At 38.6% G+C, this 27,175-nt stretch overlaps 1 protein-coding gene across 1 annotated transcript in view; it reads right to left on the bottom strand.

The window, feature by feature from the left end:
- The window catches only part of LOC150081803 (SEC14-like protein 2), a 141,595-nt gene extending 116,175 nt beyond the window's left edge, over positions 1–25,420 (bottom strand). Inside the window, exons 1-3 of the mRNA XM_090379691.1 lie at positions 25,361–25,420; positions 14,185–14,274; positions 10,698–10,767 (exon numbers count right to left, since the gene is read on the bottom strand). Of these exons, the coding sequence (XP_090235817.1) occupies positions 10,698–10,767; positions 14,185–14,238 (124 nt within the window). The 5' untranslated portion in view covers positions 14,239–14,274; positions 25,361–25,420. The remainder of the gene's footprint in view (positions 1–10,697; positions 10,768–14,184; positions 14,275–25,360) is intronic.
- Positions 25,421–27,175: the final 1,755 nt, after the last annotated feature.

Here is a 27,175-nt window from a genome sequence, read left to right as displayed (position 1 = left end):
ACGATCCCAGCGCTTTCCTGGCAACCTATTTACAATGCTGTACCACTGAACAATGTCATCTACAATTATCTGAGATTTCTTTGTTTGTTATTTGGTTTTTAGGAGCATTAGCAACTAAGGCCATATTTCTCCGGGGATATGCGGTGGTCATTCTCCGACCTCTCCGCATCCTCCGTATTTGGTGGTCACGGGCTCGAACCCCGGTCTAATCAAGAAGCGTGTGTTACGCACTGCTGCTCCTGCCCACCCGGCTATTGAGGCGCCTGATTTCTTCGTAGAGGGTCGATTTTCTCAATGTAATGTCCATATCCCAATGTAATACTATAAAGGTGTCTGACACCTATAAAGTCCCAATATTAGGTTGTGATGATCTCCAAGAATCCAATTGACACTTGTAGGTCAACCAAAGAAGATTCAAAATGAGAAGCAGAATCCAGAAAGTAGTTGCAGTCACAATGCAGAAGTCAGTTTTTCCTCTAACCCTCAACAATACAGAAGTTACAGTAGTTCAATCAGTCTCCACGTACAGTCCCTGGAACCACAGTAACGTCACAGCATCAGAGATCAGATATGAAGTTTCCTGAAATTAAATAGCCACGCCATACCGCAAGCAGACGATGCTAAGTACATTGGTATCCATCCAGATAGATGTTTAAATTAGCGAAAACATATTTGAAGACAAACAAGAAACAACTTGGACTAAAGGCTAGCAAGTTGTATTGGTTATGTGGAAGAGTTTCTAAGTTATTGGGAAACAAGCTACTTATATACAAAGTCATATTGAAACCCATGGCATCCAACTTTGGGGTACCGCTAGCATCTGAAACATAAGAGTACTCCAACGCTTTCAATCAAAGATACTGAGAAAATCCATTACCTTGGTATGTCACCAATAAAATGATTCATAAAGAAATGAACCCGTGAGAAAATAAAGTATTTTAAAAAGCTGGGTGAATATTATGATGAAATATGTGCAGTGAAATGAAAACAATTACTTTTATCTATATAATATTGGTGTAAACACACCATAGACAACTCTTAAACAAACAAACAAACAACACATTAGTAGCGTGAAGAGCATCATTTTATCTGTATCTCATATTTTGCTCTTCCTTCACAACGAGTTGCCATGTATTGCACTACCTCCAATAAGTAACGCTTCACTGAAAGGCCAACAAGCCTTGAAACGGTGCTGTCTGGCTGGTGGGCCCACTGAGAATAAGTAACAATAGTCTTCTCTTTTAGTGAAGCGTTACTTATTGGAGGTAGTGCAATACATGGCAGCTCGTTGTGAAGGAAGAGCACAATATGAGATACAGATGAAATGATGCTCTTCACACTATTAACGTTTTTTTTTTTTTTTTTTTTTAAAGAGTTGTCTCTGGTGTGTCATCAATATCATATAGATCATATCATATCATATTACACTCTTAAAGATATGTTGTCTTGTTGCATTCGATTTTACTTAAATTACTTTTATATATTATTAATTAATTCACTGATAAGTAATTGGTAAAAAGATAATCGATTATTTATTATCACTTCTATTAATCACAAAAAAAGGAAAAAAATCAATTTTAGAAATAAAAATTGCATGCACCTGAAACAATTTGAATTAAAGTCATTTTACCTTCATTAATTGAAACTCGCACTTTTGTATTCCTTTCTTGCAAGTGGACTTCAAAAGCGCCAGTTGTATTAGTCTTGTCATGTCAGTACATTTAAAAGTTAAACAGTGCTAAGACATTTGACGATGTCATAACATATATATCATATAACGTCATGTTTAAACTCCTACATGCACTTATGCGTTTCTGAACAATAAGCTTGACACGTTGCATAGTTCTTTACAATTTTTATATTATTTATAAATTCCACACTACAGCTGTAGCGACTGTTCCATTCTCGACAAGGAGCAACAAGCCAAAAAGAACTTTACAACTTGATGTTTACTACGGAATCGTCATTTTCCACTAGTTGGTCGACTACGAGCGGATCAATCCATGCCCCCGTACATAAATTAAGTAAGTACAAAATGATATTCGTTTGCCTGCTTTCTATAATTTTCATTACACTGCACTGTGCTAAACTGACGCTATGCCACGAAAAATAGCTGAAATTAAGAAAGTACGCTTGGAAGTAACAAGCCAAGAAGGAAGGGAAAATATCTAACTTAAGGAGGTATACGTATACTTGGAAGCATTAGCATAGGTATATGATGCTGTATAAGCAAGCTTATACAACATCAGCCAAAAAAAAAAAAAAAAAAAACCCTTCCCATTTCACTGATCCATTACAAATGTTTGTCCAGTTCAGCCTTGAATTTATTTAAGCTATCAACTTCCACAACGACAGATGGAAGTTTGTTCCTGCAACCAACTACCCTCTGGCTAAAGGAAAATTTTCGCACATCTGTTCGACAACTGTCATTCCTCAATTTCTGTTTATGATCCCTCAGGTTTGTAATCTGGGCAAAAGGAAGAATCCCATCAGCATGCGCAATCCATTCAAGGCCTTGTACAACTCAATCAGATCGCCTCGCAAGTGCTTAGTCTCCAGACGCTGCAATTCGCAGAACTTAAGCCTTTCTTCGCACGAGCACCCCTTTGTTCCCCTCACCAGTCTTGTTGCCCTTCTCTATACTTGTTCTAGCAATCTACATCCTTCCTAAAATGAGGCTTCCAGACCTGTACGCAGTAACTCAAGGTGTGGCCTGACCATTGCCTTATACAAGGGGATAATCACCTCCTTATCCCTGCTCACAAAATTCCTGCCGACCGGGCTATCCGGGTGGGTAAAGTGCCTACCTAGCAACCCAAAGGTCGCGGGTTCGAATCCCGCCTCGGGCTTGGATCAAAGTACTGCAAAAACCTTGGGAGGTGCATTATGGCCACAGAAGCCGATGCGCCAATAACTACTACCAAAAAAAAAAAAATCCTGCATATCATTGACAAGACCCCATGACTTACCCTGGCAGTCCGTCTGCACTGTCAGAAAACTTAATATCTGACTGCGCAATTACCCACAAGTCTCTTTCATTCTCCACTAACCAGAGTGTAACACCACTCGGTACATTTCTTTGGAGTTACTGGTACCCATATGCAATACTTTGCATGTGTCAATGTTAAACTTCAGTTGCCACTTCTCAGCCCCTCTACCCAACTTTTTCGGATCCTGTTGTAGCAGCATATTGACATTACTGTTTTTATCAACCCGCCCAACCTTTGTATCACTGAAAACTTTGACATTAACCTCGATATACCTTCATCAATATCATTGAAAAATATACAAAACAACAATGGACCCAACACCGAACCCTGGGGAGATACCATTAATAGCATTAGTCCACGAAGAGCGTTATCCATCGATTACCACTCTGTCTTCTCCCACTTAACCATCATTTTATCCATTGTAGCAACTTAATACCATAATGCTCTTAATACCATACCGCTCCAATTTGTACAGTAGTTTTCCTATGTGCAACAGTATCAAAAGCTTTCCTGAAATCCAAGTATACGATATCAAAATTATTTTTCCATCCAGTTCCTTTGTGACCACCTCATAGTATCCAATCAAATTGGTCAGACAAAACTTCCCCTTAACAAACCCATGCTGTGTCTGAATTATTGCTGCAGTCTTGTCTAGATGATCCAGCGACGCCATTATTTTCCCTGGAACAGAAGTCAAACTAACAGGTCTGTAATTACCCAGATAAAGGGTTGACACGAGTAATTACAGACCTGTAATTACTCGTGTCACCCCCTGATCCCCCTTTATGAATTGGGGATACATTTGCATATCTTCGGTCCGCGAGGCCTTCCCCCTGAGACCAAAGATGCTCTCACAATTATGGCTAAGGGTTTTGCTTACTTCCTTGTGCCACCTCCTTTAATATAACTGGATAGATCCCATCCACCCCAGGTGCCTTTCTTATGTTTAACTTTGGCAATTTCTCCTCCACTTTGCTCTCAGTTACTACAAAATTATTTAACTCCCCGTTAGAGTTTTTATAAACATGTGGCCCTCTCCTCCTTGAATAACTACTCATGTGTGCATTTCACAAACATAATCTTAGACAGTTGTTTTCGATCCAACACGTGATGCTTTTTAAAACTGTATGGGCGTAATTTAAAGTAAAGTTTCGTTTCGCTTGAAGCGAAACCACACGTTTCAAGTGAAGCTCTGGTTCTCTGGAAGACTACCAATTGATCCATGCTAAGTATATAAAAACATGTGTTTTAACTTGAGGCGAGGGAAACCGTAGTAACAGTAACCACTGTTACTATGGTTTCTTTTTTTTTTTTTTTTTTTTTTTTTGGGTAGTTGTTGGCGCATCGGCTTCTGTGGCCATAATGCACCTCCCAAGGTTTTTGCAGTGCTTTGATTCAAGCCCGAGGCGGGATTCGAACCCGCGACCTTTGGGTTGCCAGACAGGCACTTTACCCACCCGGCTAGCCCGGTCGGCCTGTTACTACGGTACATCAGTAGAAGATGCATATATGTTGGGAATCTTACAGACGGCTAGGCTTTCTTCCAGTATTCATGAACATTCCAAAAGTGTCCAATTTGGAACAATGGATAGGTCAAATACAGTCAAATCCTCTCTCTCTCTCTCTCTCTCTCTTTTTTCCACCATTGTGGAATTTCAAAACTACAAAGTGCTATCAACGGAACAGTCTTATCATTAAAGGATGTTGAAGGAATCCGTCAACAGTGTTTTCTGGTGGAATACCCATCAACAGTAAAACTGGGGTGAATTTTAACTCGCACAGCCAAAATTTGTTTAAGAAAGAGTTGGGCTTCTTTAAAGATACTAGAACACATGACAATAACCAGACTAATAGAACCTCTAGCATAATCTCACGGTCGTCATCTAATACAGCTAATCAATCGATGTAGAAAAAAAAATGCAGCACTTTAACGGGTCGACCTTCTAGAACTCCGAAACATTTAATACAAAATCGAGTCACAACATTAGAACACACATCTAAATCTTCGGTCAGCTATAACCAAATGAAAACCATAAACTCAGACGTTGAGGACGCCAGAAACACATTTTCTCTAAAGCAAAAAAGTATTGGTATCATTGTCAGTGAAGAAACTTCCGTTTAACTCAGTGCAAGTTCTAAATACGAAGTTCCAGTGGTTATTTTCATGAGCTAACGTCACTCCTAGGCAACCGAACTTATTCCCCAAAAGTATTCTAGTTTGAAAGTAAACCTAGTGCAACAGGAGCTGCAGAGGAGGCTTTAAAACGCCTCCTCTACAGTGACGAGCATAATCGAAAAAATCCATCGTGGCAAATAAATGAAATAATCGATTAACGTTTTAGGTATTTCCATATAATCGAATCGGCAATATTATATATTCGTCCCGCAATGCATAAATAAAATTTTATTCATCATACCATTTTATTAATCTGAACAACACAGATTATTGTTTAATCAGTGTTGTTCAGATTAACCTTAAATTATATTTTAGTGTTGTTGGGAAATGTGTAACTTCAAACACTGTTTAGTTTGTTGATCCATCGGACACGGTCGGGATCTTCTTTGAGCACAAACAATTGAATTCCGACTTCTCCAGCATTCCTTAATTAACAATAAACACTTTTTACTCAATGCTGTACGCCGCCATTTTTTTACGTTATCTGCAGAATGTTGCCAACCAAATCTCCAAGCCTTTCTATAAAGAATAATGATGTTGACAGTGGGAAAAATTTGAAGCGTGCGAAGTTGCAAAGAAAAGAAATAGTATGATGAATACAAAATCACCCAGTACATGAGGCAGTGCGGAACTTAAGATTTAGTTCTGATAACATCAGTTCAAACACGTTGTTTGAGCTGATGTTATCATGTTATTTTTCACATGTTGTTTTCCATAATGGATTAATAATCATTCGATTATGCCATCACTATTTTTTTAACCAATCAGTTGTGTTTGTGTGTGCTCTGTGATGAGATATGGAAATTACCGTTTGAAATTATGGTGAAAATACCTTTATGGCTGCGTGCGTGCGTGTTTGTGTGATTGTGTACTGTGATTACAAGAAGGCTGCTCTTCCATTAATGAAGTAAGAATCAACTTTAATTTTGCAATAGTTAATTTAAAAACGGATATCTTAATTTCGTTAAAATCTATCTACTGTGGAAATTACCAAAAACTGTAAAAATTTTTAAAGCACCAGTACGTTGTTATTGTTATTATATTATTATTTTTTTATAGCGTCTGCAGCTAAGGCTATAATGCACTGTGCGTGTTATGTCTATAGAAGAGTGTTCAGGCACGGTTTGCATGCTGTGCGGGCTGAAAAACCAGAAATAGCTCAAGGGAGGGGAGGGGAGGGGAGGTGGACAATTCTACTTCCTCCGTCGGAGATTGACTAACCTTTGGCCTCGACTGTGGAACATCTCCATTCACCGAAGGATTAGAACTAAACACCGCTTCAACAGAATGACAAGCGGCGAAACCACTACACTATCACGGAGGACTGGAGTTACCATAGACGTTATTTAAGTGATTTGAATATTTCGTTAACTTTATGTGGGAACCCAACACCTACTAGTTTATTTGAATACTATTACAGAATTTATGAAATAAAAAAAATCGCACTTTTACAATCGTATAAACTATAGTTTTTTCTTCACGTAGGAAAAGTGATTTAAGCAGATTTTTATTTTCTTTTTTAGCCGTTTTAGTCTAACGCTCTAGCAAATCTTAGTGATTTGCTTCACAATAAGATTTCTAGTGAGTTGTAAACTCATTAGAAATCTTATTGCGAAGTATGGTCACAGCAAACTAAATTTGCTTGTAGCAAATTTAGTTTGCTCTTTCGCTACTGACAAAACGTTTAGTGTTTATTTTAGCTCGCTTATTCTGCAAATGATCGAATATGTGCGGTAGTAGGAGTCCTGGCTTGATGCAAGATATCAAGCCCGCATTACATTTACTATTATGCTTGATTTATGTTCTCTCACCAGACGGCTGCATGCACATGAAATATGCATTTCTGCAAATTGGAGCGTCTGGAAACCAGGCACATGCGAGATAATCTGATTGAGGTGTTTAAGACTTCGACTGGATTGAGCAAACTCAATGCTTATGGCACGCTTCATTTTGCTCAGACTATGCACATCAGGGAACAAATTCAAATTGAGGAAGGATGGTTGCGGGATAGATATGCGGAAGTTTGCCTTCAGCAAGCAGGTAGTTGATTGTTGGAACAACTTCACTTCTGAGGCGCCTCCGTAGCCAGGTGGGAAGGAGCAGCAGTGCGTAGCACACGCTTCTTGATTAGACCGGGGTTCGAGCCCGTCACCACCAAATACGGAGGATGCGGAAAGGTCAGGGAATGACCACCGCATATTCCCGGAGCAATATGGCCTTAGTTGCTAATGCTCCTAAAAAACCAAAATAACAAACAACAAACAAACAACTTCACTTGTTGTTGTAAAAGTGGATGGTTTGAATAAGTTCAAAAAAGAAAAAGACGAACTATTGGAAGGGATGGACAGGTGATGTGAGACGTATATTGTTTGACTGATGCTTTATAAGCCTGTTTTCTTGCTTCATTTGCCATTACTAATATTAACCGCGATTGACAGTGATGCCCATCAACTAAAATGGTGATGGTCACCAGTCTCGATGCTCAATACTTTCCGAATATTCTTCGCATGATTCTATTAATTTTAAATGTGGTTTGAAATAAATTTAATAAATTTTTATAGATTTCATTTGCATATATTTAATCACTGAAAAACGAAGGCGAAACTTTCTCGTGCATCGGTGCAAAATTAACTCTTTCTGTTGTAATCAGTTAGTTGCCAGAAGTTGAAATTAAATTTAGCTAATGAAGAAAGAAAATAAAAATATTCTTAAGCTGCTTAGTAACACGCATGAGAAACAGCAGCGATGAATGCTTGTTGAATAAAAAAAAACTGAAGAATTGTCTTGAATATGCAGGCACAAGCTTCTGAGCAATTGGAGAAGTACATTGTAATGCTTGTACATCTATAAGAAAGATGTACAAGCTGTACAAATAATAACAGTTCAAATGTGTGAGTTGCATATCACGCAGGGATTCGCATGGTAACGGTTTCTTTTTTTTATTTCCACTTCAGAATTGAGATGTTCCATTTTCTCCATAGCTTGGTTTAAACAGATTGCAATCCACAATGGCCTACTTCCCTATATGTACAGAAGATCAGAAGCTTCAAAATTAGCAATGGATGAATACAGAGCTGGCCAGTCTAACAAAGCAGAAAAAGAGCTGGCCAAATCATCACCGTTGCAGAGCGGTGATGATACCGAGCCTGTAACAGATAAGTTGATCTGTAACAGTACCAAAAAAAAAAAAAAAAAAAAAAGGTTAAACTAGCAAAGATTAAGTCTTACATGTGGGGAATAGCAAAACAACTTATACACGTGGTGGGTTTGAATTAAAAAGAGTAGAGGAATTTGAAGAGGTTTGGTAGATACGAAACGGATGGATATGAAGTTCTCCGAGCACAGTAAACAGGAGGAAAAAAAAGGAAGGAGGCCCATGCTGTGCTATCGATGATTTATCCAGCATTTACTCGTAGAGATAGGAAGGTTATAATCCAATTGTATAAGGCAATTGTAAGACTGCACATTGAATACTGTGTCCGCGTAGGAGACCATATCTAAACAGAACATCGAGCTTCTTGAAGGGAGTCCAAAGGCGAGTAACCTCTTTGGTAAGCTCTTCAAATGGGCGCCGATATAAGGAAAGACTTCGAATATGTGGGCTACAGCGCTTGGCAACTACCCACCTTACAGGGTGCCTGATCGGGGTCTAGGGTCTGAGAGGGGACAGTAGAATTGAAGAAGACAATATTTTCGCTGTTATGTTTTCTGCACTAGTGGTCATAAATATAAATTACGGGGAAAAGGTTTTAAGGTAGATTGCAGGAAGTTTTCTTGAGCTGGCAGCTTGGATAAATTCAGAATTCAGCTGGATAGTTACCAAAGTAAGAAGGGAAACAGACGGGTAGGTTATTTATTTTTTATTTATTATTCTTTACTATTTTTATTTTTTGGCTAGTGCAGCGCAATCCTGTGTATTCCCAGCACCATGTGGCTAATACTAATACCTTTTTGCTCATAATCACGATCATATTTACGCTAAAAAATCAAAAGGAAATTAAGGAACTCGGTACTTGGCTATCTGAGTGAAGTGCACTGTATAAAACACACACATCGCATGATTTACATTTTTACACTAGTTAACTACTGCTTACACTAGCAAGATTTGTTGTTCGATGTTAATGGGTATAAGAGGTCATGTTGACAGTCACAGCTATAAAGACATGTTTTTGTTTACAATATAAACCTAGCCTACTTTGTCCGTAGCGGTTGTTGCCGATGTAAACGGGTACCAGCGGGCAAATCAACGATCGAGAAACATCTGAAGAGGCTAGACCGAAGTCCATAATTATCCCGATCTCTAAAAGGAAAGCTGCAAAACAACAAATTCAGTAGCTGTTTCTGCACAGGTCATAATAATTAATAATCACTCTGCGTTTCGTCCTATAAATGAAACTATTGAGGTATTGCATCGAACACATTGTCATCTGTCTTTTTCCTTTATGTACAACTGAGAGCTGGCCAAAAAAATATATCACATAGTTGTAGGTGAATGGGTTACTGAACATTTTTCGCTTCTGTAGTGTGAAAAGAGTTTCTGCCATCTCGTTGGCGAGAAAGTAGGTTAAATGTGGCGTTTGAAATTCAATTTATTTTACAAATTTGTCACGAAAGACTGCTGTACAGAAGTGCAAACAAATTGATGGTGTTTCTTTTCGCTGTTAATAATATCATTGGGGGATGGGACGTGGTGACCAGGTGTTGCCGCTTCTCACCTGCTAAGAGCCAGTTACCGGCCGACAACAGAACACATCATAACATTTACACACCCAACACACTACATACAAATGGCTGGTTTTGGCGCAAGCTTCAATACAAGAAGTACAATAGCGGGGGAAACTCTGGGGTCCGCCACAATGACATATGAATGTCCCTGTTAATAATATCAACGACCTGTACCCCACATGCTGCACCCGTTTTCGACGATGTGGTACGTTTACTTTTTTGATTGCTTAGTTCCAACAGTTAGTCACAACAACAATCGTCATCCGTTTTCAATCCACTGCAAGATGAAGGCCTCTCCAGCAACTTTCCAGTTCCTTCTGTTTTGTGCATTGGCCATCCATTTACTACCTACGAACTTGTGAACTTCATCTATCCATCTCTTCTTTTAGCTCCTCTTAGATACCATTCTGTTATTTTCTTAGTCCATCTGTCATCATGTCTTCGAGCTATGTGTCATGCTCAAATCCATTTCAGTTTTTTAGTTTTGATAAGGATGTCCTTTAGTTGAGTTTGCAGCCTAATCCATGTTTAACAACAGCAATACAAGACTGCAAATGAATAAAACAACCCATAGGTAGCATGCAGAACCTTAAAAAGAACAACGTCATTTCATCTCTTCAAATACTTCGTTAGAATGCTTAGTCCAAAAAAAAAAAAAAGAAAGAAAGAAAAGAAATTCGATGTGTGATCCTCCCACCCAAATCCAGCTGTAACAATATTATTAGGGAGAAGTCGTAACAATAGCTGTAACAATGTTATTATTAGTGTGAGGGAGAAACACGAATAGTATTTTGAGTGGTACTCACCTTTCAGCCATCGAAGGAGATAGAGATCTTCGCATTCAGGCTGGAGTACATCTGACATAACCTCTCGAAACTGCAAAAAAGAAAATCATTATTAACCTCAGTTACTGAAATAAATGACTAAAATTAACAAACAATACTAAACTATACATTCCAGTACACATCTTGGAACCTTCTTCAGTGGTACTGATACAACAATCGACTTGTAATTAAATTTGTCAATAACAGCAAACAAACATTTGTCAGTAACAGAATGCCTTATGCTTAAATGCATCCTGCGTAGGTCACGGGCAGGAACAGAGGGTGGTCATTTTTATTTTGATAAGACACGGGGTGTCATCCCGGTACAATAAAATGTGCTAGTGGAGTATTTGTTTTGCGTGCCGCTTCCTACTGTTAGTTTGTTTTCCTTGAGTGATGCTATCCTCTTCGAACTTCTGACTTGGAACAGATAAAAAATAATACAAAGCTGTCCTCCGAGTGACCGCTAGTTGGGAGGCGTTACTTGCGTGAACGACACTATCATCCTCCTCCTTCTAACAGAAATAGAAAACAAAGCCTTGGAAACGAAACAAAACAAAACAAACCACTCTTTCGCACGTTTTGCATGGTGGATAATTGCATTTTCACTTTAAAAGTATCCCTGTTTATAGGGATAAACAAACATACATCATATCAAGGAAACCAAGGGCTGTTAGGGAAACATGCGTCAAGATATTGCACCTGTCCTAACAGAATGTATGATGATCCAAAGAACAGTTCCAGTGCGTCGTGAGATATCTTTCATATATGCTCTCTTCCATCAGTGCTGAAAAGCGTAAATCCACATTCCTCGGACCACGTGCCCCCAGTCTATCTGCGTCCATTCTTGACGTTCCTAGCATGCATCCGTTTATCCAGATGATATAGATCAGTGGATTTCGTGAGGGTCCCCTACTCCCGTTGCGCATTCTTTGTAGGGTTGTTCCCATGGTGGAAGTGCTGCTTTGTGATGTTCTCGCACTAAATGTAATGGTTAATTGTTCCGCTGTTTGGAAACAATTACACTTTATAATTCAGTCCAGACAGTCAGCACTTCGCGCTATCACCATACATTTTCGGTTGCAATTGCGTTACTGATGTATTCTGTCGGGTTTTCCATTCCGTAAAGACGCGAATGTAACAGTTTTTTTTTTTTTTTTTGTAAACCCCAAAACACGAGAGGTATTAGAACCTATAGTACTTAGTACCGTGCTTGGGTTGGAGGTTGAGAAGACGAAAGGAGATATTTGTTGACATTGGACTTGAACTTCTGTAGATTGTAATTTTCAGGAAATACGTATGAAGGAAGGTTGTTCCAGAAAACGGCAGTTGAATGAATAAATGAGGAAGATGAAAAGTTGGTTCTGTGGGTTTGAAGTTGGACAGTAAATGGATGTTGGCTGATGGCGACACGTGTTCAGACTGTTTTGAAAGAGAGAGCAGGAATTATAGAAGCTAATTCAGAAGAACAGTGCCCATGGAAGTATCTGTAGAAGAGGCATGCAGCAGAAACAGTGCATCTATGAGACAGCGAGTGGAGAGACTCTGTTAGAGAGGAGTCATTAATTAACCTAACTGCCCTCTTCTAAATGGAATCAAGAAGCCGGAGAGAGGTTTTGGGGGCACCACCCCAGATGTGGGAACAATATTCCATGGCAGGGCGGATTTGAGATTTATACAGAGTGAGCAGCTGTTTGGAAGAAAAGTAACGCCGAGAGCGAAAGAGAAAACCAAGTTTTTTAGATGCAGAGGAAGCAATATTTGTAATGTGTTTGTGCCAAGAGAGATTAGAAGTCAGGGTAATCCCAAAAAGAGATATATCATTTTGCCTAGAAATCGGAATGTCACTAAAGATAAGCATAGGAGCAGAAGAATCCTTTTTGCGAGATATAAGACAAGACTGGGTTTTAGAAGGGTTGAAATCAACTAAGTTGTCTTTGTCCCACTGGAGAATTACCTGGAGATCGGCATTTAAGGAATTGGTAACGGATATTCGAGAAGTTGAAGCTGATTGATCAGGACAAGGTTTCTCAAAATGGAAAGTGAAAAACAGTGTTTGAACGTGCCGCAATTACACTTGAGTGCAGCAGTCATTTCTTACATCTACTAAAAGTGTACCGACAATCATATCTCTTTGGAAGTCCGTGAATCCTGTTAGTTCCTCATTTCTGAAAACGTATATGGGCACCAACCTCATCACACAACTTTATAGCGTGATAATATAATAATGACACGCGTGCGTGGCTGTTTGAAAGGTACTTATGACAGTCATGAAAGGTACTTGCAAAAGAGTCATGATCAGAACTGAAGACAGCCTAGGAGTAGAAAGTGAAGGTATCTAAGAAGCAGGACTAAATCAAGGTGGTTCGGCTCGTTCCACTAGTAGAGAGGGTGTGGTACGAGATACCAATGGAAGAGAGAGATCGTGAATTAAGAATTCTGGATACTTAGAAGTTTAGAACGAGAGAGAGAGAAAGGGTGGAGTATTGCAGTATGTACATTTGGCCAATTGTTTTGTTTATCGATAAGGTGGGCGGTTTTTTTTAGTTTTTATTTATTATTACTTCTTAAGAATCCTGCACCTTCCCCGCCGCTCCGTTTTTACGAGAAATAACCATCACCTCTCTTAAGAATTGCCCTATATTTATATATGCCAAGGTTTTGTTATGACTTCATAATTAAACTTTCAGCTTCGTGTGCTCATTTTAATCTTGTAACTTCACTGCTTCTATCAACTCTTAGGGAAGTGTTCTGAAACACTTACAGTGATGGTGCGTTTGACACGAATAACAGTTTAATATCCTAAGAGAATAGAGAAGCAGCATTTTTCGCTCTATCATGCTATTTGTGTGATAGAATGAAAAATGCTTGTGAAACGGTCGTCTCTTTAGTTTATTTATTAGAAATTGATTCTTCTGTACACGAAAAGAAGGTAAGTTCCTACCTATTTTTAATAGGTTTTTATTAATTAAGAGGATATTTATTCGGAGTAAAAAACTGCACTGCAAAACAGAGGTATGCACGATATTTGTAACCCAACTTCCACTCGGTTAGCAGGCAATGTTCAGAAACAGATGGAGAGAGTTGGGGAGTAAAAGATTTATTTATTATTGGTGCAATCGTAAAAGACGGAGGGGGGTGAGCCTTCACGATAAAGGAATAACTAACTGAGCCCAGTGCGACCAATTACTTTCATCGCAATTGTGTTTGTTTTGGAGGTGGAAATTAATAAAACATAAGAAACTACTGGGTTCCCACCAATATCAATTTACATTTGTTTTCAATACTTGTGGGACTACAAGTATTGAAAACAAGCCACTTTGAGCTAAGTCCCACACTATGTGACTTAGCCAAAACTAAGTCCTATAGTGGTTTGAGAATTACAGATGACACTTCTCACGTGTTTGTTCATGCTGTTGATCATTTTGCGAGACCTGGAATAGATACTGAAAAGCTGTTACAAACTTACTTGATCAAGGATTTCAAGTTTCCTGTCACACAATCCTTCCCGTGGATCATTCATGGCTATCGACAGGATGTTCTTCTTACAGCGTTTCGTCTATCGAACAAAAATAATGGTTACATTAAACTATAAGTGAAACGCATGCAGATTTATGAAAGACAACCATGCATCAGTTCTTAATAATAAAATACATATGACCTCCAGAACAATTTACGCTAGCGAATGCTACATGTGAACTTATATACATGGGGAAATAATAAATAAATAAACTAGAGAACGGCAGCTGATAACACTTTGAACTTCACTGAGCTTTAATAACTGCTACTGTATGACGTGGAGCTGAAAAAATAAGAGGCTGAACGTTGTCCAATGGGATTCGAGAACATTCCTGAAACATACATCACGCAAATGAGAGCTCCAAATGGAGGAGTTTTTTAGCTCCCTGATTCTTCTCTAAGATGTTCGACGTGTTCAATAATAAGAGGCGCTCTTATTCTGCACTAGCCAAAAAAAAAAAAATAAATAAATAAATAAAATATATGTACATTTGCTATGGACAAATTGTTATTGAATTATTAGCTAAAAAAGAAAAGATTGAGTCTATCGTTTGCTTGACGCATTGTTGAAGGAATGGTCCAACCCAAAATGCTGGACAAAGTTCAGCTCTTATTGGTTCAGTGCTATGCCATATAGGACTGAGATAGGAGACCGTGGTGAACTAGGACGTGTTGGAGTTCACTATCATGCTCTTAAAACCATTCAAGAACTTTTTTTGATGGATGGGCAGTAGCATTTCGTCCTGAAAGATTCCATAACCTGTGCGGGCAGAGAATTGTCATCACAGGATGCACATGATCAAAGAAAATGTCCATACACGTTTGGGATGATACATGACCATACAAGAGGTACTGCAGCTTACTGCCTTCCCAACAAATGGTACTCGAAATCATTACGGAGTAACTGCCTTCTTGAGCCGTAGAGGTAATAACACATTTTTGATGCACAATTTCGTGTGGTTTTCGCCAAATGTTGGCTTTATGATCATCATATTAGTATAAATCTTGACCATCGTAACAAACAATATTCTGTCACTGGTCAGCAGTAAAAAATCTGTGCGGAAGACCAGGATGGTTTTGTGATTTTCTGAAGGGAGGGGGAGAAGGGGCTAAAGCAGTATTCCGGGGAATCAGTAAGCTTTAATCATCATATAGCAGTAAAAATATATCACATTTTTTAATTGTAAAGTGAGGATATAACATCTTTAGCCCCTACCTAGGACCATCCATGCTGAAAGCGTCACTTTAGGTGGTTTTTCCTATTCAACCAGGAAATGAGTTGTTTTTAAACAGGTACAATATGTTTATCCTGAAAATTTTCTCTTTAATGGACATAATTATGATATACTTTAACGTTGCTATCAGAAAAGGAGGCTGCTTGATAGCAACAGATCATCAGATCAGGAGGTCCTGTTCAATATGAAATGTATAAAGCATTAATAATCTGGTACCAGACAGTGATAATGCCAAGCCAAATTGTGAAAAGGATTTAAAAGAGATGAAGGTAAAAAGTCAATAAAGCGTATATGTGAACGCTGAATGGAAAGAAATTAACCATATTGGCCCACTTCAGGGAAGCATAGGGTCCGTATAAACAACTCCAAGCAGGTGGCTCATGAAGAAGAAATATTTTAATTGCTTGTTGAAAAGACAGCAGGGCAATAGAATTCACCATAACCTACAAGATCGGCACATACTTAAAGTTACAGATTCCTAAAATAAAAAACAGTCTTAGAATTTAACATGAAATACAATTATTATAGGATTACATAATAATGTAATAATAATAATAATAATATAATAATGTAATAATAATAATAATATAATAATGTAATAATAATAATAATAATAATAATAATAATAATAATAATAATAATATAATAATGTAATAATAATATAATAATGTAATAATAATATAATAATGTACCGTACACAACGAACAATTTTCGATTAAACTAATAAAAGCAAAAAGAGAGAAAATTGGGTAGCTAAAAATTGAAAATGTCTCCTTTCTAACGGGGCAGATGATTTTACAGATTTTCAGAACAGTGCAGAGAATGTTAAATAAAGTGCAAAATACAAAAAGAATATAGGAGAGGTCAACCCTTGACAAGTCTGTTGAATATGGTCAGTTGAGGACCTGAGAACCGTTTGGTGGGGCATGTTGACCAGCAAGACAGAGATCTGCTCTGTAATCCGACCTACTGCATCTGTGGCATATCTGTATGCATTACCACCACTTGAGACTAGAGCCTAGATCACTGGAACGGATTGTACCAGTTGGAATCTATCACACGGTTTCAGCCTCCGAAGCCTCGCAAGTATCAGTGGTTAGTAGCGAACGAGAGGGTTTATGTCAGCATAGTTCCACATATCGCAGTTGATATTATACCAGTGAGGCAGATTGGGGATGCTTTTAAGCTGTCTGCTGTTTATCTGGGTAAAGGTGAAGCTTATTGTTGAATATGATACAGGAGGTGGTGTTTGTGTGATCCCCACTTTTGGAGTCAGTGTTTTCTCCACAGAATTGTCGTGTGTGTGTGTGTGTGTTGTGATGGAGTAGCTAAAGCCAATTAGATAGATCATAGTTTGAATGTATTTCCTGGTAATGTTGACATTGTGAATGAAGATTTTGCCTTACGCACCATCGCAAGTGATTTCATCTTGTTCACGAACATTGAAATATACTTATTAAACATATCTTAGGGTCCAAAATAACTCCTAGGTCATTATAACTGCCAATTCCCAGGGATTAAGGAATTGTGGAAACAAAAAGAGGATAATTTCTGTCGATGTAATTAGCAAATCGAGTTGCAGGTTACAGACTGATATGATGCTGGTCAGATCAACAGCTGGATGTCGTCGGCATATGTTACGATATCACTTCTTCCTGCCACGTTGGGAATTACTACGGGTAAAAAAAGGTCGCTCGCATTAATGATTCCATAATAGATCCTATTATTCTTGGAAAGGTGTACCGTTCTCTCGCTGAGCAAAAATTTAAGGAGGGCCAGCGCATTTTCTACAATTTGGAGAAGAGATGGATCTATAACACTTAGGCAGTGATGGAGATTTGTCCTCGGAGGTGTCTTATGGAATATTCATTCCATGCTGAGAGAAGATTGCGTTAAAACATGCAGGAATAGATTGACTAAGAAGGAGAAGATACATTTCACTATAAAGTGTGGCACTTTATAGGGAAATGTCTTTTCTTTATAGTTCATTAATACCTTCAGCAGTCACAAAGACCTAGGATTCATTTTGAGCCGTCCATAAATGCCGATCGATGTTCTTCTGCTCGGATTTATTGCATCATTTCCTTGCCTGTTTTTATAAATTGAATTCAGCCTGATTATTATTCTACATTAATGTTGGTTCTGATTTGCTTAGGACTGATAAGTAGAACAACTTCTTTGCATCTGTATTTACACAAGAATTTACTTTATTTCAAAGAAAGAAGGCGAAAAATTATTCAGCATTAAACGAACTTGTGATTAGTATCTTGTAGTTTGTTTAAACATGCTGCAAACACATGCGAATTTTGTAAAATATTAGAATGCAGGCAACTGTATTATTCTCGAACAATCTCTCTTCATCTCATTCATGCTAATTTGCGTACAATTAAGACGATGGGTAACAGAGAATCCCTTCACCACATCTTCCTCTTTTCATCTAAACTCGAACTTACGTACGAGAAATTGCAAATACGAATACGTTTTGCTCTTTCCGGGAACCTGCCTAGAAGAGGCGAGAATCGACAACAGTAAAACAGATGTTGTAGCGTGTTGCTACGTACACTAATCACAATTTTGTCCTGGGACTTCACGTATTAGCCTATATCCGCAGTTTTATTTTTATTTTGTTTCGGTTCTTAATGTTTTTAGTACGTCTGTGTATTATTACTATCCTTGACGAAAATCACAAACATGATGAATGAATAAAAGGACACGCTGCTTAATGAGAAACAATGTCCTTTTTAATTTAATGCCTATGGGTGTCAAAATCTTATTTTTGGCCTGGTTTAATCTATAAAATTTAAACAGAAATGAAGTGGGGGCGCGCAATATTTTCACTAGACAGTACAAATCGTTAAAACAAAACTGGCATCGAATTAAAGAAGTCGAGGCAATATGGTAAAAAGGACACGACGCTAAAACTGCATTTTTAATGAAGATTCGTTAACACTGCATTTGTTTTTAATACTATATATTTGTATATTGTTGCTTCTGTCAGAAATTTCTGTACCTTGTTTATACAATAACAACAACTTATGAAATTTACGCGTTGTGTTTGCATTTCGGGCGCGTTACATTATCGAATGACGTCTCTAAATCCTACACTGCACTCAAAAAGTGTTTACTACGGGATATTCACATCGATATGGGTAGTCGTAGGGTGACGCCAGATTTGTGGTGCAGCAGTTGGTTCTTAATTTTGGGGAGGTGGGGGGGGGGAGTTTAAAACAATATTCTAAAAATGTCCTGAAATCCTGAAAACGATTGGAGCTGCTGTTTCTAATTTATCGCAATGTTTTTGCAAAAACATTCACAATTGGTCTTAAAAGTTACACAGAGAATAAAACATAAGCGAAAAAATTGGCGTTGTACGACTTTTCCCTCTCGAGTAAATAATTTGATTATTTTCAGTTTGTTCATATCAATCTTTTTTTGTCATGGAAAGTTTTTTTCCCTCCCTGTACTTGGGCAACCAGGGGAGAGAGAGAGAGTATATTAGAGTACCGCTAAATTATGTGTAACTGACAGTAGGGTTGCCATTGGTTGGTTGGGACCGCTTTAAGTAATAAATATCAATCTCGAGTAATGCTCGAACTTCCGAACTAAAATAGATTTCTGTGAATGTTGTTGTTGTAAGGTTTTTTTAGGAGCATTAGCAACCAAGGCCATATTACTGCGGGGATATGCGGTGGTCATTCCCTGAAATTTCCTCATCCTCCGTATTTGGTGGGGCACGAACCCGGGTATAATCAAGAAGCATGTGCTACGCACTGCTGCTCCTGCCCACCTGGCTACGGAGGCGCCATTTCTGTGGAGGAAGCGGGGCTATGGAGTAGGAATTGACCCTAAAACCACACCACATGTACGGTTTTAGGATCTGTGGAACTGAACATAAACTGAAACTTTGGACGGGGGGGCGGAGAGGGGCTACGAATTTCTATTCATCATCAGCAATTTTCAATCCACTGCAGGATGAAGGCCTCTCAAGCAACTTTCCAGTTCCTTCTGTTTTGCGCAATGGCCATCCATTTACTACCCACAATCTCATGAATTTCATCTGTCCATCTCCGCCTTTGTGTTCAAGGTTTTCTTCTAGCTCCTCTTGGGTACCATTCTGTTATTTTCTTAGTCCATCTGTCATCATGTCTTCGAGCTATATGTCCTGCCCAAGACCATTTTAGTTCTTTAGTTTTGATAACAATGTCCTTTACTTGAGTTTGCTGCCTAATCCATGTGTTTCTCTTCTTATCTAACAGTCTGTTTCCTAATATAATTCGTTCCATTTTTGGCTGTGTGGTTTTCAGCTTCTCTTCCATTCTTTTGGTGAGTGCCCAAGTTTCACTTCCATAAGTCTTGGTTGGGAGTATACATTGATTCATTATTTTAGGTTTCAGACAAATTGGGATATTGCTCCTCAGTATGTGACTATATTTCCTAAATGCTATCCATCCGATATTTATTCTTGTCACAGATAAATATATGAATCCACCTTTTCAATTACTGCTCCTTCAATGATTATATCCCTTTCTGTGGCATAACTGTTCATCGTTACTTTTGTTTTAGCCATATTCATCTTTAGTCCGAAATCCTTACTAACTGTGCATAACTGATTAAGATTTTCCTCTAATTCTTTGGGATCGTGGCTTATGACCACAATGTCATCTGCAAATCGTAAATGGTTTAGGTACTCTCCCTTCACATTGACTCCTTTTTGCGACCAGTCTAATCTTCTGAAAGCTTTCTCAAGGGCAGCAGTAAACAACTTCAGAGATATTGTGTCTCCTTGTCGAACTCCATTCTCAATTTTAAATTTCCTACTGTCTTTGTCTAGTCTAATAAATGAGGTAGCGTTCTCGTATATTTTCTTCAAAATCATAATGTATGGGGTGTTTATGCCTTGCCTTTCCAGTGCCTGAAACATTGCCTTACGCTGTATGGAGTCAAATGCCTTTTCATAATCCACAAAAGCCATTGGCATAATGGTATTCATTTACTTTCTCCATAGCTGCGATATTACGTGAAGGTGATCCATAGTTGATAAATCTATCCTAAAGCCAGCTTGCTCTTTCGGTTGATTCTCGTCAAGTATTCTTTCGAATCTGGTAGTAACGACCCTTGTGAACAACTTGTAGATGTGGGATAACAAGCTAATTGGTCTATAATTTCCAATTTTTGATTTATCTCCTTTCTTAGGTAGCAAAACTAGGGTTGTATTATTCCACTCCTTAGGCGCCACATATTTTCTAATGTATTCTGTGAAGAGTCTTGCCAGTTTTTGTGTCATGTCTCTTCCTCCCAATTTTAACAATTCTACGGTAACTTCATCTTCCCCCGGGGCTTTCTGATTCTTCAAAGTATGTTCTACCTCGTCAGGAAGGATATCAGGTATGTCGTATGTGTTACTAATTTGCGATCCATCTTCTCCACTGCTGGAATCATTCCCTCGCTCCTTGTATAATTCTCTATAGTAGTCTTCTGCTATTTGAATTATGCCTTCTCTGCTTTTTATTAGTATTAGTAATAGCCGCATGGTGTAAGAAACCCTATGGCTTATGCTGCACCAGCCAAAAAAATAAAATAAAATAAAATATCCGAATAAAACAATGATAAAAACAAAAAAAAAAAATAAATAAATAAATAAATAATAATAATTAATAAAAAAAGGAAATTAAACCTATCATCCCACGCGCCTCCCCTACCCGAAGGCACCATCCAGATGACCCTTGAATTTCCCCAAACTGTCGGCCTCTACCACCCATGAAGGCAGCTTATTCCAGTAATTTATAACTCGTTGGCTAAAATAAAACTTCCTGCAGTCCAATCTAAACATTCCCCCCCCCTTAACTTGAATTTATGTCCCCTAGTTCTAGCATCATTTATAATCTTGAAAATTTCGTCCTCATTCATTTCACTGATGCCTCTCAGAGCCTTAAACACTTCAATCAAATCTCCTCTAAGGCGTCCAAAATCCTCCCAATTTTAACAATTCTACGGTAACTTCATCTTCCCCCGGGGCTATCTGATTCTTCAAAGTATGTTCTACCTCGTCAGGAAGGATATCGGGTATGTCGTATGTGTTACTAATTTGCGATCCAAAATTTGAGTTTCCAAAATCTAAAACCCGCATATTCGAAGTCTTTCTTCATAAGGACGCCCTTTTGCAGAATTCACCAGGCGAGTTAGCCGTCTTTGCACCCTTTCAAGAAGCTCGATGTCTTTCTTTAGGTGCAGTCTCCATTGAACACAGTATTCCAAGTGTGGTCTAACATAAGCCTTATATAATGGGATTATCACGTCCCTGTCTGTACTTGCAAAAGTTCGATAGATGATCGATAGGACACCATGGGCCTTCCTTGCAACCTGTTTACAATGCTCAGAGAATTTCATGTCTGACCATATCGTAACACCCAAGTCCCTTTACTCCAATACTGGGTTTAGTTGAACTCCACCAAGTGAATAAGTTATTTTGGGATTACTGTTTCCCAGGTGTAATACCTTACACTTTGTTGGATTAAAGCATAGCTGCCATTTTTCTGACCATTCCTGAAGCCTATCTAGGTCTCTCTGAAGAAGCTCAGCTTGACAGTGATCATTAACTACTCTACCAATTTTAACATCATCTGCAAATTTAGACATCACGCCCTCTATCCATCAATGTCGTCAATCTTCATCAATGTCGTTTATGAGAATTAAAAACAACAGTGGTCCTAATACTGATCCTTGGGGAACCCCACTTCTTACATCAACCCAATCTGAGGAACAGCCATTTATCACAACCCTCTGCCTCCTGCCCATCCTTCTATCCATTTAAGGATTTTCCCAGTGATTCCAACCTGTTCAGCTTATAAAGCAACCGCTCATGTGGGACTGAGTCAAAAGCTTTGCTGAAATCTATTCATCCAACTTGGAACCCTCCTCGTGGAGTATTATTTTAATGGTAAATACGCATTCAAGGCACCTGTGATTAATGTTTTAAAAGCGTACCACAGTTCAATTGCTTCTTTGGACTCAGGGGAGGTACCCATAGACTGGAGATGTGCAAATGTAACCCCAATTCACAAAGGAGGATCAAAGGCTGACACAAGTAATTATAGACCTGTTAGTTTAACTTCTGTTCCAGGTAAATTAATGGAGGCACTGGTTAAAGAAGCACTGCAGGATCATCTAGACAAGAATTCAGTTATAGCTCAGACGCAGCATGGTTTTGTTAAGGGCAGGTCTTGCCTGACCAATTTGATTGGATACTATGATGTAGTCACAAAAGAACTGGATGCAGGGAATAACTTTGATATTATATATTTGGATCTTAGAAAGGCTTTTGATACTGTTGCACATGGAAGACTGCTGCACAAATTGGAGCAGTGTGGCATTGGAGACAAATTGCTGCTATGGATAAGGGGATGGTTGAGTGGCAGAAGACAGAGAGTGGTAATCAATGGACACTGCTCAACGTGGACTAATGTTATTAGTGGAGTTCCTCAGGGTTCAGTGTTGGGTCCGTTGTTGTTTTCGGTGTTTATGAATGATATTGATGATGGGATATCAAGTTTAATGTCTAAGTTTGCAGATGATACAAAGGTTGGCAGGGTCGTTAAGGACACTACTGACGCTATGCTGCTGCAACAGGATCTGGAAAGGTTGAACAGATGGGCTGAGAGGTGGCAAATGAAGTTTAACATTGACAAATGTAAAGTACTACATATGGGTAACAGTAACCCCAGAGCAATGTATCAACTCTGCGGTACTACACTGACAGTGGTGGAGAATGAAAAGGACCTGGGGGTAATTGTGCAGGCAGATATGAAGTTCTCTGAGCAGTGCAGACGAGCTGCAAGAGTAGCTCATGGTGTCTTGTCAATGATATACAGGAATTTTTCTAGCAGGGATAAGGAGGTGATTATTCCCTTGTATAAGGCAATGGTTAGGCCACATCTTGAGTACTGTATACAGGTCTGGAGGCCTCATTTCAAGAAGGATGTAGAGCTGCTGGAACGGGTACAGAGAAGGGCAACAAGATTAGTAAATGGAACAAAGGGTTGCTCTTACGAAGAAAGGCTTAAGTTTTGCAAATTACAGAGTCTGGAGACTAGGCACCGGCGAGGTGATCTGATAGAGGTGTATAAGGCTTTGAATGGTTTGAGCATGCTCAATGCCAATGGGATTCTTCATCTTTCTCAGAATAATCACCTCAGAGGGCATAAATTCAAATTGAGGAAGGACGGATGTCGGATAGATGTGCGGAAATTTGCCTTTGGCTAGCGGGTGGTTGGTTGGTGGAACCGACTTCCATCACTTGTTGTTGAAGTTGATAGCCTAAACAAATTTAAAGCTCAACTGGACAGGTATTTCGAACGAACGGAGGGGTGAAATGGGAGAGGGTTTTTTTTTTTTTTTGGCTGATGCTGAATAAGCTTGCTTTCTTGCATCATATGCCTCTACTAATGCTAAAATGCTAATGCTAATTTATTCTCCGCGCGATATCTACCCAGTTAATGGAGGCCATGTAGTATCTTAAGGCATCGTGACTTTCTTTTCTGAAATTAAAACCCATTCCTTTGCCTTTTACTTCTGCTACCTCTCTCGTCATCATCCACCGTAGAACTCCGTGATCACTTCCTGCTACTGGTTCTTCTACAGTTAGCCCTGTTATGTCATCTGATTAATGGGTGATAATGAGGTCTAGGATATTCTTTTCTCTAGTACTTTCCCTGACATGTATACTCATATATAGCATGAGTATACTCATTTTATCCTTGTCAGTGTTTATCCTGTTCTTCATTTGTCGAATTTCTATTAGTCCCATTTTAATGCAATTTGAGATGAAGAGCAAGAAAAAACACTGACAACGACAAAATTGACAAGGATAAAATTGAGTAAAGATCTAAATATAACATTCAGATAGTAGTGAAATTCAGATTCAAGTGAAAGTAGAAAGAAAAAAGGAACAAGCAAATCAAGGTCACATACCAAGCTTTCTGTCCATAGCGTTAGCAGGGTTGTAGTGGTGGGTAAACGAGGGTTTATGCCGTATACCCTCTGGAATTTTTTTTAGGTGAATGAATAGCTTATACCTTCTAATTTTTAAAAGACTTGAAAAAACAAATATTATTAAAATATTTACTGAAAATTAAAAAATAAATTTGTTAGAATTTGATTCTTAGGCAATACTTAATAGTTTTATGAGACTTTTACGCGACCGAAGCGAATTAGATTAATAACACTGATATTCACAGTACACTCTCGGATTTTCTTAACATTCATACCTTCTACTAATTTTACGACTACAGCACTGAGCGTGAGTTTTAATGCTATGAGAGCGGGAAGCCAAAACTTAGAATAATGTTCGTTTAGTTTCACAAATATTTAATCGTAATCGACAACGCAATCCTTTCATCGCCTTTACAGCATCTTGCTGGTAATGAGTAAAAGTAAGTTGTTTCCGTTCTTTCTTCTAGTTGATGAAGTATTATAAGATAAAAACAAGTGAAAGCAAGAACCAACTGGAAGGAAATAATCTAAGTGCTGCATGTCAAGTAGACGAAGATAATTTATGCAACAATGTACTCCTTCAAAGTACCCAATTCAAAAATCTCCTCTGTTGTTTGGAGTAAAGATTACTGAAACCAGAAGAAAGCGATCAGCTGAAATTCCTTATATCATCGCAATTCCTTACAACAGTGAAAGAGCAAGAAACAATATACCAGCTAAGCTTTAAGATAAGCATTGAGAACAGTCTCATCTTGTATTGTATTGACATTCCAAAAGATACAGCTTATTACAACTTGAATAATGTAACGAGAAACTGTGGCCATCCAAACCGGTTGTAAATTAGCAGACCTTTTACTGTGACACTAAAAACTTCTGGAGAAAATAATGCGTAAAATTACTTACGTGTTTTGCTGCTGTACTTTACCTTAAGAATAATTAAACGACCGTACGCTAAAATATCTTTCAGCATGTCCTTTGTCCTTGAAACAAGTCTTCACAAATGACGTTAATGCTACAAAAGGAAAAGGCTGCAGGCTTATCAAATCAAACATTGGCACCGAAGATATTACGTGCACTTAGTCGCCATTTAATCATTTACATCGAAATCAGTCACCAAATCAGCTAGTATCTGTGCTCGCGCATTCGTATTGGCACTGAAGCAGCATTAACTATTTCACCAATTAACTAATTCTATCGCATTGTGCTCAAACATGTTTGCGCAGACGAGAAAAAATTTGCGCAATTTCTAGTGTACACTTCATACATATTTAAATTCATTTAATAACTGCACAAACAGATAATTTGTTTCATAACACATTGGAGTTAGTGGTCTCGGACGAGGGTTTCGCGGTTAAAAAATGAGGTAAAATCTGTCTTTCACAACCCCCTCGAAACGGGCATTCAGAAATGACGCGAATTTCAAAAAGTAAAGATTACACGATTATCAAATTACACATTTGTAATGAATAAACACTGTACTTTGGTTTGCGTTAAATCATCTCAACAAACCAAATCGCCGCGTGCATTACCATTTGTGATTACTCTTTCGCATCGGCAATGAAATCCCCCATTATTTCGCAAGATTTCACAATTCTTCTGAAATCCATCTTCTAGTAATTTGCACTGGCGAGTAATAACTGTATTCAATGGCAGAGCATTCTGAAACATTTCCCCACATATGAAAGAAAAATTGCAGTTTTCCTTCCCGGAAAACTCGGGATTTTCATCAAGCAAAAAAAAGACAAAGCAACATTTAGAATACACCCCATTTACTGACACGCCCCAATGGCCTTGATTATCTCAGTAAAACAAGCACGCACATGAAATAATATACGAGTTACATTTGTCAGACAAGAATCAGTTTGAATGAAAATGATTAGAAGTAATTAACATTTCCTTAGTTATGTCACAATTAAGGACTAACCTTCCATTTGTTAAATGATGACGGCAGTGATAAATTACAAAGCATTTTAAAGGTTGGTTTTTATACTCCGGGGCAGCTAACAGGCAACATTGTTACAGCAATGCTCAGAGGCGGACTCGGTCAAAAATTCTTACCGGGGAAAATTTGTAGCGGCCTCATACTAGTGTTCATGGCCAAAATCACACCGGCCTTCATCGGTCTCCGGCCCACCGGGATTTCACCAGTAAGTCTTATGGCCAGTCCGCCCTTGGCAGTGCTACCTCAGCATCAGCCAACTTGCTACTTTGTGGTACCCATATGTTATTCACACCGTCTTGTACATGAATGTCAGTCCATTTTCTTAATTGAAACCTAGTTATCAACACGGAAGACAACTAGATGTAATAGTTCAGCTTCCGTAACTGCAGAGATGGCTGGCGTGGCGGAGGGGTAGCCTTGCTATACTTGTCGAGCTACAAACAACTCAGAAATCAGATGAGCCAATCGGATAAGTTTGAAAATCTATGCTCAACGTTCAGAAAGGATCCCATCAACTTCCAAATCTATCTTGTATATCTGCCCCTCCCTCCCCGACAATTAAGCAGATTCAAGGAGCGAACTCCTAGTATGGATGGCCGCCTACATTCATTATAAGTATTTAACTATAGTCGTTGAGGACCTCCGAGTTTCCCCCATCAGCCGTTTTTATACTTCTTATGGTGAAGTTTGCACCAAATCCGGATATATGCGTGTAGTATTTTGTGCTCTGTGCTGTTGTGTAACCGGCGCCTGGCTTCTTACTAAAAATCCAATCC

This window comes from Mastigoproctus giganteus, chromosome 8 (assembly GCF_048544385.1).
Source record: "Mastigoproctus giganteus isolate SK-2022 chromosome 8, ASM4854438v1, whole genome shotgun sequence".
NCBI classification, from domain to species: domain Eukaryota; kingdom Metazoa; phylum Arthropoda; class Arachnida; order Uropygi; family Thelyphonidae; genus Mastigoproctus; species Mastigoproctus giganteus.
The sequence above is the reverse complement of the archived record's forward strand: the minus strand, read 5'-3'. Positions and strand labels throughout refer to the sequence as shown.